General features: G+C 32.4%; 1 protein-coding gene across 1 annotated transcript in view; it reads right to left on the reverse strand.

The window, feature by feature from the left end:
• Positions 1 to 13,752, reverse strand: part of LOC106882872 (bactericidal permeability-increasing protein) — a 65,234-nt gene that overhangs the window by 20,921 nt on the left and 30,561 nt on the right. Inside the window, exons 5-8 of the mRNA XM_089361691.1 lie at positions 12,497 to 12,654; positions 9,523 to 9,589; positions 4,631 to 4,719; positions 2,141 to 2,323 (exon numbers count right to left, since the gene is read on the reverse strand). Coding sequence (XP_089217817.1) covers positions 2,141 to 2,323; positions 4,631 to 4,719; positions 9,523 to 9,589; positions 12,497 to 12,654 — 497 coding nt within the window. The remainder of the gene's footprint in view (positions 1 to 2,140; positions 2,324 to 4,630; positions 4,720 to 9,522; positions 9,590 to 12,496; positions 12,655 to 13,752) is intronic.

Below are 13,752 nucleotides of genomic sequence, written 5' to 3' on the forward strand. Positions count from 1 at the left end.
CCTTTGCAGCCATGTGGTTCTGGGTTCAATCCCATTACATAGCACCTAAGACATATACCTTCTTACTGTAGTCTTGGGTTGGCCAATACATTTTGAGTGGAATTTAGTAGATAAGAGCTGTGTAGATGCCTATCCAAGTTGGTGTAGATGTGTAGATGCCTATCCATGGGTTGTGACAGTCCAAGTCAGTTCTTATTCATCTTTAGTAAAGGTTTCTATGGCTTGATGTGCCCTTCCTTACACCAACCACTTTACAGTGTTGTGGTGGATAAAAGGAAGAAAGAAACTAAGATCATAGATATTGTCATACATGAGGATGGACACATGGGTGACAAAGAGCTGGAAAAGATTGAAAAACACAAGCTACTAAAAGACAAAATTGCATAAATGTGGGCAATGAAGTGAGTAGCTGTCATCCCAATAGTTGTAAGGGCACTAGGAGCATTAACAAGGTTTGAGAAATATGTCAGAGGAATTGGAATTGACATGAGGGATGAACTTGCTCAAAAAACTGCTCTATTAGGGACAACAAGGATTTTGAGATTGGTATTTGGATACTAATGACTTGTAGGGACACAATATTTCGTTATGCAACCATAATATACTACAAAGTATATCAAACGTTTTTATAAGTCAATACCATGTTCTGCTGTGTTAGCAGTGCTCTTACATCACTCATTAAGATTATCTCTACAGATTTTCTATAGAAATTATAGCAGTGCTCTTATCCTGTCTCATTTCATCTCAGATACGGAGTGTCATAACAAAATCAGTGCTATACTTTCTACAGAAAATCTGTAGGGATAACCTTAACAAGTGGTACTTGGATATTAAGTATCATGGAAAGAGACCCTGCGAGACCTTTGACAATAGGTTGCTGTCTGCTCTTACAGAATTAGCTGGAGCAAGTAAAATTGAGAGCTCTTGTGAAGAACACAGAGAGGCTAAGTCAGAAATGAAAAAGAAAATCCTGAAAAAGTTTGCAGTTGTAAGACATGCTGATATGCATGATAGAGAAACACTTTATAAACTCTCAAATGCAATCCAAAATAAAATTTAAAAAAAAACAAATTAAAATTGGCAACTATGAAACAAAAGAAAATCATACAAGAATTAAAATTTGATCCCACTGAGTTAGATGAAATTTATGCATCTGCTAAGGCAATTGAAACCACATGTATGCTTCTGAAACCAATGTAATGAAAAATAGAGTAGACTCAAAATACCGATACTGCAATGATGATATTGAAACAGTAGACCACTTAATCTCTGAGCATAAAGTTTTAGCACCTAGAGTATAAATTAAGACACGACAGAGTTGGCCAATATCTACACTGGTTAATATGTCAGCATTACAAAATCAAAACTGTTGACAAATGGTACAAGCACCACCCTGAGACTGTAACTGAGGGAGAAAATGTAATGATTTTTGAGACTTTCCAGTACAAAAAGACCTGACCATCAAAGCTAATAAACCAGATATTGTTGTGAAATAACAAAACAATGAAGTCTGTTTATTGATTGATATGAGCATACCTTGTGATTATAATATCTCAGCAAAAGAATTTGATAAGCTCGAAAAATGTAAAGATCTGATTGAAATTGTAAAGAAATGTAGTATCTCAAGATGGTTACAATACCAGTGATTGTAGGATCACTTGGAATAATCAAAAAAAGAACTGAAAATTATTTGAGGATGATCCCTGGCTTACCATCCATGCAAGAAGTGTAAAAGATTGTTTTAACAGGTATGTCACATGTACTGAGAAGAGCATTATTGCTGTGAATTTTCTTTCCTTTTTTCCCCTTTATTTTCTTTGTTTTCTGGGGGTTTTTTCCCCTATTTAAAAATTCTTACCCTTTTCTTTCTTTCTCCCCTCCCCTTTTTTTCCCCCAATTTTCACATAACTTTGTAAATGAACAATCTGGTGTGGTCATTTAAATAGCTTACAAATGAATACAGTGAGTTTCTTGGTCCTAAATGTCAGGAAGATACTTGGCAAGAAACAGAAACAAAATTGAAAGAAGAGAATAATAATAATGATGATAATAATAATAATATTAATAATAATAACAATAATAACAATAATAATAATAATAATAATAATAATAATAATAATAATAATAATGGGATACTCACATTTTTTGAGGTAATGGTCATGCGAATAATTTTGTTTTTGTGAGCCACATAGGCAAAGGAGTTAAAGAGATAAGGGGAAATTTGAGCTGTCAACATTGAAGCATCAGCACTTGGAGGAATTATCTCCATAGGCCGTACTGGCAGAGGACATTCTTCACGTTGCTCCATCCAAAATACTTCACCCTGCAAAACAAAAATTTCATATATATATATATATATATATATATATATAATTATAAAATCTGGCAATTAATCATATATTAATTAGTATCGATTAATTATCAGGAGGCCAGCACATCTAAAGAATCAAAGAGATTCAGAAATATTATCTGCAATCTCAGGGGATTAAGGTACATTTTAAAAAAATAACGTCGACCACTAACGTGGACAATTAATGCACTAGAAATAGATCACATCTTGTGTCTAGTAAGACCTAAATTGTTCTCAACATGAAATATAGCAGCATACCAAAACGTGAGCGGGCAAGACATTTAAAATCACCTAAAAAAGCATTCTTAAACAGGAACCGGTTTCGGATTTAACAAATTCTTACCATATATATATATATATATGTATGTATGTATATTTGAGAAAAAATGGTGGTGATAATTTTTATTTTAATCCTAATAATAATATTTACAATGAGTTACTCTGATATGAGTTTTGAGCTTCAAGTAGCTGTTTTCAAAACTGAAAAATATATGTTTTACTGGTTGCTTAAATAGCAAAAGATTTTTTCTTACAAGTATACAGATAAAAAGAATATACACAAAAAAGGAAAAAAATATATTAAAAACAAAATATATATATATATATATATATATAGGCACAGGAGTATCTAATTACCTCTGCCTTAGCGAAGCCGGAGGTATTGTTTTCAGTTGTGTTTGTTTGCTTGTTAGTCCGTGAACAAGATATCTCAAGAAGGAGTGGCTGTATGGTGAGTAGCTTGCTTACCAGCCACATGGTTCCGGGTTCAGTCCCACTGCATGGCACCTTGGGCAAGTGTCTTCTACTATAGCCTCGTCCCATGTCTTTTTGGGTCTACCCTTTCCACAGATACCCCCACAATTAGAGCTCAGCACTTCTTTATGCAGCTGTCCTCATTATCAATAGCAAATACATTACCTTAGCATATCAATGTGAACCTGGCGGCAGCATAGCAGTCCAGCCATGTCATGTTAAAAATTATGTGATGATATGTATATTAAAGATATTCTTTCCCATTGCATATTTCTTTTCTACTTTAGCTTTTTAATGCTGCAGACATTATATATGCTGATACCAACTTGCCTCTTGCACATCATATGAATGACCTCTAAGAATTATTTTCATTTCTAGCAAATTGAATTTATCAACATCTGTAGGTATACATAATCGAGATTAGTTCTCCCAAAATTGGAGCACATGCCCTCACTAGAAGTGCAAGACAGCATTTCAGTGGTGTAACAAAGATGGTAAGTATAGATGTTATTAAAGCTACTTTCTGGAGTAAAATAATTTATTTACTTTTAAAAATGACTTTGTTCTATTAAGCACACCAAGAGCTTTATTTTCCTAGAGTGATTCAATTTAGAAAAAAAAAGAAAAGATATTAAAAATATCAATTTTTTTTTACTTCAAATAGGTTTTTAGTTTTGTTGTTAATGCGAAAATTTATCAGACAATACTTAGAGGTGGGAACCATAGAAAAGTTTGGGAACCAGTGAACTATCTCATCATTATCATTGTCGTTTAATGTTTGCTTTCTATGCTATTATGGGCTGTAATTAGTAATAGGGAAGAAGTAATTTTGGTTGCTAATGACAGTTGTTTTCTATTATTATTGGAAAATGTAAAAAAAAAAAAGAAAAAAAAAGATAAATATAAATATCTGTCTTTATTTGTTTTGTTCTTGTTTTTCCACCATTGCATATTTAATTTATTAGATACTAAATAAGTCAATAAGGATATTGTAGGGTAACCATGAATTTGGGTAGTCAACAAACTAGATTGTAGGTCTGAACTTTACATAGTTAATTTAGATAAAAGATGCTGTTACTGGAAAGTTTAAAAGCATGGTTTTCAGAGCAAAAATATTATAACAATTTAGTGATTAGTTATGTGGGAAATGATAAAATCTATTGTTAGTAATAAATTATGAGAGTAAGATCAAAAAGAAAATTAGATTAGAACAAAACTGATCTAATTTTTTTTTTATTGCCATATTGCTAAGGAAGATTAGAATGAAAGAAGTATTTAAAAAGAGCAGAGGTGTATATGTGATGGGATTTACTCCTTTTTGTGTTCAAATCACTTTAAAGGTCTTCATTTTAAAAGATGGTAGAAAATTGTTGAAAGAGTTTTGGGTAATAATCAGAGTAGAATGTGTGACTGCATAAAAGCTTTCTTGCTTTGATATGATAATTATTATGATATAGGGAGTGGGTGGGTTATTACACTATTAGCCATATAATATGAAAAAAGAAAAAAAAACAGTAAAAAACTAACCTTGAGATCAGTTTCTAAAGATTTGTTAATAATAGGAGGTTGTAATAAATCCACATTCAAGTAGAAACTATTCATGAAATGTATATTTGCTGCAATAAAAAGACACCCAAATCAGTAGAGGCCGTGAATTTAAACATATGTAGGCATTAGGAACAAGTACTATGCATGTATACAAATACACACACATACACATATATAAAACACGTCCACATTCACATGCTTGTCTCTCTCTATACATATACAAGGAAGTGCTGAAAAGTTCCTGGTTTAGTGTAAAAGAAAATACAGGAGGACCAGTTGGTTATGATTTTATTTAACATATTCTTCTCTCAGATTCACACACTTATTGCAGCAGTACTTCAGTTTTTCTAAACCCTGTAAAAGAACTTGGAAGGTTGGGCCTCCGACTAGGCCTTTCACGATATCTTTAAGGTCAGGAACTTTGAAGCACTTCCTTATAATATATGTATGTATGTATGTATGTATGTATGTATAAAAAATATACAAAAAACAGACAACAGACAAGGTGTGTTAGTTTAATGCTTAGCAAAGTGGAAGAAGTTTTCAACATTTCGAATCTAGGCTCTTCTACAAAAGGAATGAAGGGAAAAAACAAGGAGAAAGAAAAAAAATGGAGGGGAAAAAATGCAAATCTGAATTAATGATGACACATTAATGAGTTACTAATAGTTTCATGCTTTTATGATACTTTAATTAGACAGATTTATAAACCCCGCTATGTATCTCCAAGCAATCTTTCAAGGCTCTGTTTATGTTTTAGATGTATTTTAAAAATCAGGATGCTGGACAGTGAGAAAATAGAAAAACCATAAGAAAGATGCAAAGAAGGTTGAAGCAAAAAGTGGAATGTAAAGACAGAAACCAAAGCAAATAAACCAAGATCCCTGTCCTCCCAGATTGCAGAAACTATGATTAATGTAACAGGTGTAGAACAATATAACAGAAAATATGCCTAAGTCTACAATATGACATGTATGTGTGTATCAATAATGTACAATATAAGAGGTCTATTTCAACTAATCTTTCCAATTGGCTCTGCACAGAAATTTGGCAATTGGGTGATTACTTCATACTACACCCATCAGAGTGACTGGTGTGGAAAAACTGGTACTGGCTCTCTGCTATTAGAGGTGAGAAGTGTCATGTGCCACGTCCAGTTTGTGGGTGCTGCAAAAAGGAATGGAATGGACCTATGGGTGATGATAAGAGAGGTACACCATTAAGTGTTATATCCTTTGCCCACCAAAAACTGAGTTGGGGATAACTACCAGCAAAGTATGGTTTGGGTGCAAGCAATGCAGTATTAATATGTGTGCAAGGGTTTTGAGAAGGATGGGTTGGGTGTCCAAATTTTTAACCCTTGTGTAGATGTAAATGTTTATATGCGTTTATGTGTGTATAGCTGGGTGTGGTCTCAGGTTGTGATGGTTGGAACTCTGATAATGGAAGTCCTAACATTAATAATGATGATGGAATTTGGTCTCTCTGAATTGAAAAACTGATTGGTAAGACTTATGATACTGTATGCTATTAATATTAATATGCCTACTTTATTGACAAGTGTATGAGGGCTTGCTTTTTCTGATTTATGGATTTTTAAATGACTATATATCTAAATATATATGTAAGTAAACGTATATACATACATATATATATATATATATATATATATATATATATATATATAAATTTACACACACACACACATATATATAATCCCCCAAAAAATGAAGAACAAACACAAGAAAAAAACAATGTGAGGATGTGGTACATACAAAGTATTAACAGATGTTCAGAGAAGGAAAGAAAGGTAGTTTTACTTTTCGAGCAAAAGTATAGAGTAATGCATCAGATTGATGTAAAATTGTTTTTGCTATCTTGTTATACTTGGGTGTTTACATACCCGTTACTTAGCGGTTCAGCAAAAGAGACTGATAGAATAAGTACTAGGCTTACAAAGAATAAGTAATTGGTTCGATTTGTTCAACTAAAGGCGGTGCTCCAGCATGGCCACAGTCAAATGACTGAAACAAGTAATAGAATAAAAGAATATGCATGCATGTGTGTGTATGTGTAGATGTAAGCATACATCTGTATCTATCTATCTATCTATCTATCTCGATATATAGATATAAATATAGATAGATGCTTGTATATATGTATTTATTCATGTATGTATATGTAGATGCAAATGTGCATATGAAAATTTTTATAGTCATCAAAATCAATTTTTGATTACTGGACTAAATCTGAATAACAACATCTTTCTATGATACTTACTTATACATTTATTCCAGCCTAACAACAACACAAATTTTTTGTAATTTGTGAAACACCCATTCATATAATATTCTTATTAATGAATTCATATCTATTTCAACTGTTAGCTCTTTTGTTACCATATTTCCATTAAAACAGATTGCTTTTCTTTAAATTAATTTTCAAAGTAATGAAGCATATAGTTAAATTACTTTGTCATTTTTAAGCTGATGTTTGGAACATAAATTAAGATGACATTTTCCTGAAACATCTTAATTTAGTTTACTTTAAAACAGGAAGTATCTAACATAAAACCAAGGGCAGTTTTGGATGGTTTAGTCTCAAAAGAGTTACTGGTCATAAGAAAGTCAATTTTTTTGAAATTATTCCTATTTTCTGATGTAGAATATACAGAAAAAGCTGGATGTATATAATAAAGTAAATAACAACGAAAGAGCTTTGATAAAAAAATTTAAAATAAACACAAACAAAAACAAAACAAATAACTTACTGTTTAAGCAAGTTAAACAAACAATTGATTAGTTAGTAGGATATTTAACCCTTGGTCTACCAGAGAAAATGTATGTCACTAATTACCAACTGGGTTCAATGGACCTAATATTTTTTTTTTAAATTTAAATGTTGAAGTGAATCTAACGGTTTTTGTGCGTTATTTTAAATGGCTTATAAACACCGTCCATGCTGCAATTGTTTTCGTTCCAGCACACGATCTCAGATCAGGCCACTTGCTATGCAAGTACATCGCCGCAATTTTTTGTTTAATTAAATTTTATTCAAATTACCACTATTTCTTAGCTACATTATACATGCTATCAGGTGAATGAAGAATTACTATTTCTAACAATTTTTTATTAAAAAAATAAAGCTTACAGAATATATTATAAATTTTAAAAATTACAAAAATACAGAATTACAGCTCTTCATGGCAGTGAATGCAGACAACATTGGAATGTTCTTGGCAAACATGGATATTACGATTCTTACATGTAGTACGAGTTTTCCTGTCTTTTTTTTTTGGAAGGGGGGGCTACACAAAGAACATCTTCCTTTTTTCTTTGACTGAGAATCTCAAATGAGGTTGAAGATCATTTTCTTTTCTTGTTTGATTGAGAAATGTTAGCAGAACTAGAAGATTGTTTGTCAAGTTCTTGTTGAGCATTAACTCCAGCAAGTTCCTTTCCTAACTGAATTAGGCACTGTCTTCTTTTATCCTTGAAACTTTGCAAGTGAAGCTGTTTAGCAACAATGAAAGCATTCACTGCACTTATATCAATCATGTTGTAAAATATAACCATAGGCCATCTTCAAGTCATTCTTTTGCAAGTGTATGTCCTTACCATCTTATCTAGGGTATCTACTCCTTTTGTTTTGTTGTAACATGTAATAACTTCAGGTTTCTTTTCAGCACTTTTTGAATCAATTGAAGGCTGAGAGTGCATTGTATTCATAAGTTTTCTTGGGACAATAAGATAAGATCATAGAATCCTTTTGAAATCCAAATATTGTGCTGTTGATTTCCCTTTCTTTTCCATTTGTGAAAGCACATAATCACTTTCACCATCATTTCCAGAACAAGAGAAGGAATCACTATTACCTTCTTCCCATTCTTCATCTAATTCCAATAACTTTTTCGATATTTGGTCTTCACTCAAGTTTCCACATCAAGGCATATTGGAAAGCACAGGCATGGCTCTGTGATAAGAAGCTTGCTTACCAACCACATGGTTCTGGATTCAGTCCACTGCATGGCACCTTGAGCAAGTGTCTTCTACTATAACCTCAGGCCAACCAAAGCCTTGTGAGTGGATTTGGTAGACGGAAACTGAAAGAAGCACATCGTATATATGTGTGTGTGAGTGTGTGTGTGTGTATGTGTGGGTGTGTTTGTATTTGTGCCCCCCACCATCGCTGGTGTGTTTATGTCCCTGTAACTTAGCAGTTTGGTAAAAGAGACTGATAAGATAAGTACTAGGCTCACAAAGAATAAGTCCTGGGGTCGATTTGTTTGACTAAAGGTGGTGCTCCATCATGACCACAGTCAAATGACTGAAACAAATAAAAGAATAAAAGAACTGAACTATATGAAACTTGATAGCAGACTAAAGGCAGATATTGCTCTCTCACATATTAATACTCTCCTGAAAGATGATGCAATATATTGTAAGAATTGCGTCATTGCATAGAAATACTGCATCACCCTATAACCTAGCAGATTGAAGGTGATGCAAAACCACACAAATTTACAGGAATATTTTCATAATTTTTCCTATTTTAGTTAAAATACAGCAAATAAATTGAATACAATTTTATCTATTTCATATCTGATAAATATCTAGGAAAATTATATTTGATACTGCTTTTATTCTGTTTAGAATGACAAGAGTATTGTCTGAATTTAATTCAAGGATTCAATGGACCCATATGGTAATTAATGTATAAAGTGAAATTTTCTAGCTTTTATAAACATACGGAAAATTTCCCATTTGACAAATAAAAGAAGGTTAACCAATTGATTAATAAATAAAGTGCATGTTATTAATATTAGCATAATGACTCTTCTTAGACACTACAAAATATAATAAAGTACTTACATGGAATTTCATTGATTACTTTTGCAAGCTCTGAATTAATACTGCTGATAGTGTGGCTGGAACAGATCTGAAGAATGGAAACAAGGGAAACATGTTTGATAAGATGGTTGACACATCTTGCTGAAAGATGTTCTTTTTTATGTCATTTATTTTATTTTATTTTTTATCTTTCACTTGTTTCATTATTACAGAAGATTGATAACAAATATCAGATGCAGACTCTGTTCCAAGGAATCACTGTCTATTTTATGGTCCAATGAGAAGATCATTAATAGAATTTCTGAAAGAATATCAAGATGCTTCCATGCTTATACATACACTTTCGCACAATGCACTTCTAAGGAAGTTAGGAAAGATGTAGTATGGTTTGTTAGGGTAGGATGTAGAAAAAGATTTATTGTTGTTACATGTTGTTATATCAAATCTCCTGCAAGTCAACATGAATGTTTATTTCTTTTGATTTCATTAAGACATCTTTGACCCAATGAGTAGCTATCAGATTACCCCTCGTTTGAATAATTATTACTTCTGAGATTCTGCTGTATCATGAAAATTGTTGAAAAACAATTATTTGAAAACAATTATTTGGAAAAAAGTTATTCGAAATAAATATCATTTATGTACTTGATTTTTAATTTCATCATTTTTGTTTAAATAAAATAAAAAATTTAGAATAATTAACATTTCAAATAATTGTCCTTTTGAATAATTTTCATTCATACAATTTTCTATTCAAATAAATGTTTTACGAATAATTGTTTTTGAATAATTGTTTTCGAACAATTATTTTTGAACAATGTTCACATAATCAATTCTGCTAGTTATGAAACATATGTAGCCTGGATTTTACCTACTCCACTCCTTAACTTTGGATTTCTATTCACATACATAGCAACCCCTGGTGCTAGATGTAAGCTATAAAGCAATTTTTTCATCTTATTGAACAGGAAAAACTTACAACCTTCTATAATAGACAACTATTGTTTCTGAAAGTTGTTTTTTATACCTTCTACAGACTACTCAAAACTTATTATCTTCCAACACCTTAATCCTTGGATGTTACCTTTACTTATTACTATATATATATATCACTACAATTGTTTTGATCCCTCGTGGGTGGGGTACTGTACAACTGGTTGAGTTACATCATTTGGCTCAGACGTGTCTCCTCAGGTGATTTTCTAGAGGCATCTCAGATAAACCCTGTTTCATACAACTTGTTACTGCAAGTTTACTTTTTAGGCTTCGTTGATAGACTTTATTGATAGGGTGTTCTTGATGGCTTGAGATAAAAAATTGGCCCTTTCTCGTCTTGTATGAGAAATACCGAATGTCTTTATGCCTGATAAGAAACTCAGACACTCCCATGTCCCTGGTGATGGACCTGATTGACTTGGAGGGATTGTTGTCAATCATGGCCTGGATCTCACCAACAAATTCAGGAGTAATCTTTTCTTATCAGAACAATCAGAGTGAGTTTCCTGAGCTGCTGTACCTTCGTAATCACTATTAGACTCATCCAACTCTTTCCAAATCCTCTACACTGTCCTCAGATTGACACCCAAACACTCTGAAGTGTTTGTATTGGAGCTTCTGGCATGAATGCCAAGCAGTGCAGCATGTTGTTTCCAAATTTCTGGCAGAGTGAATTGTGTCATGGTGCTGCTTTTCTCACAGGACAGTGCCAACTGGCCCTACTATACTGTGTAGTCAACAAAATCAAAAACAAACAATGTGCATGTGCGAAATTAAAAATATAAAATGGTAACAATTTACCCATCGCACCCTGTATATATGGGTGTATGTGTGCGCGTGTGTGTGTATTTTTATTAATATTTAGCAGAAGCGACAGAGTGACTCAAGGTTTTGTGCGTTGGCACTTATCAAATTATATATGTATATATCTATAATTTTTGGTGATTCTGAGGCGAGTTGTCTCACCTGGTCTATGACGTTCAGGTGTCCTGTAACACTCAGTGTGTAGGGTGCTTTCCCAAAATGCTATCCTGCAGCAAATTCAGCATATCACTTGACTGTGTATGTTTGATTGATAAAGTTTACATCACTTGAGCTGCTTTTAATTCATAATTTAATTTTCTTTCACATGTGCTATGCCACAGCACATTAGCAAATAGATTTCACTTTGTTTGCACATAAGTCACAGACCAGAGATTAAATTTGTTTTGAGACGGTCCAAGTACATGATATTGATAAGCCACAATAATAACAAAATATTGACTTGTTGTTCTCAGTGATTCTGAGGCAAGTTGTCTCACCTGGTCTGTGACAAATAGGTGTTCATTGGATGCTATCTCACAGCAAATATAAACGAAACACATACGCTGTGTATGTGCGATAATGTTTATATACATATATATATATATATATATATATATACGTATACACACACACACACACACATATATAGTTGAAATATATAGAAAAACAAAAGATGAAGACGGGTGTATGAACAACAAGCAAGTGTATTAGTTTGATGCTTGAGAAAATGAAAAAGTCTTTTATGTTTCAAGCCTATGCTTTTCAACAGAAAGGAATAAGGGAAAATAAACAGAGAGAGAATGTAAAAAACTTATATATATATATATATATACACATTTATGTATTTGTTTTGCATGATTCTTGATGTGAAAGTGTGCGTTGAAACAGACATTGTTATCCTTGGGAATGTTTTTTTTTTTTTTTGCCAATTAAACACACGCAAAAGAACATTGATAGACGTATGAACTGAAAATAATATGAATAAAAACTAAAACGAAGATCAAATAAATAGTGTGTGTGTTTAATTGGCAAAAAAAAAAAAAAAAAATAACTATCTCCAAGTACAGCAATATATAAATACATATATATATGTACATACTACTACTACTACTAATATTAAAAACAATTTTATAACTTATTCACCAACAGGTGAGTATAATGAAAGCAATATTAACAGAAATGAAAAAAATAATACCTGGCTTTTTATGGCACTTTGGATTTTTGAAGCTAAACTGCCTCTAAATCGATTTATAATAAAAGAAGCTCCTCCATGAAAGTTTATATTGGGCTTTGGAACTGAAGCAGAACAAGCACCCACTTGAGCAGATATTTTTTTAGCTTTTATATTGTCACCTAAAGTGAAACATTGAAAATAAAAAAAAAATATTTAATAAGTTTATAAGTAAAAAAACAATGATTACAATGCATTAGCAGTAAGTACAAAATTTGAAAGATATCGAAACTTCTATGTTTCTATGTGGATTTACAACTGGAAAATTCCTTGCCAAGATTCAGACTTGGACAAAATTTTTCATGGAAGTCCAGCAGTTGCTCTTCTATATGCTCCCAATGTTACCTGAGAAAAATTCAGGGCCAATACACCTTGGCATCAATATTGTTACTGTTTTGCCTTCAGAATGCAAAAAAGTCTGCACAAATTTTGCAAAGAATCTCATCCAACACTAACTATTTTACTAATCCATACCATGGACTAATATTTCATTTCCAACTTAAATAAAACATGGAAGCCAGAGTTAACCTTAGCAGAATGTGAATAAAGAATGCAGAAAGCTAGAAAAATAAAAGTCATTTTATTCAACGTTCTAATCCGATTGAATTAACCCTTGTAGAGGGCTAAAACTTATCTATTAACTCCAGAATTAGAATACACCAGGTGGCTAGAGTGTTGGGCTCACAATCATAAAGATTGTGGGTTCAATTCCTACATTGGCCAGCATTTCATTTCCTATTCAACTTATCTGAAATGAATACCAATCAAGTGCCAATCAAGTGCCAACACAACGCTCTCACCTTCAAGCTGAGAGAATGTTTATAGATGCTTACAACCTAAAACAACAACAGTTTTTACTTATCCTTTACAAAATAAATACCATATATTAAACAGTTGACCTATATCTATAGTAGGTATGGGCAATCTTTGTTTTTAGAAAAGTAGGCTGCATGAGACGTGGCTCATCATCAAATTTTACTGCACTACTAAGAATTTTGATGTAGGCCACAGATTGCCTATGACTGATCAATAAGTTATTGAAAATCTATGTTCTTTTATTCTTTTACTTGTTTCAGTCATTTGACTGCAGCCATGCTGGGACACCACCTTTAGTTGAAAAAAAATCAACCCCAGGACTTATTCTTTGTAAGCCTAGTACTTATTCTAGTGATAGTGTTGCTGCTACATATCTGAAGCTGGATGTATAATAAAGTAAAAAA

Source organism: Octopus bimaculoides, chromosome 1 (assembly GCF_046866305.1).
Source record: "Octopus bimaculoides isolate indiv1 chromosome 1, ASM4686630v1, whole genome shotgun sequence".
Taxonomy (NCBI): Eukaryota; Metazoa; Mollusca; class Cephalopoda; order Octopoda; family Octopodidae; genus Octopus; species Octopus bimaculoides.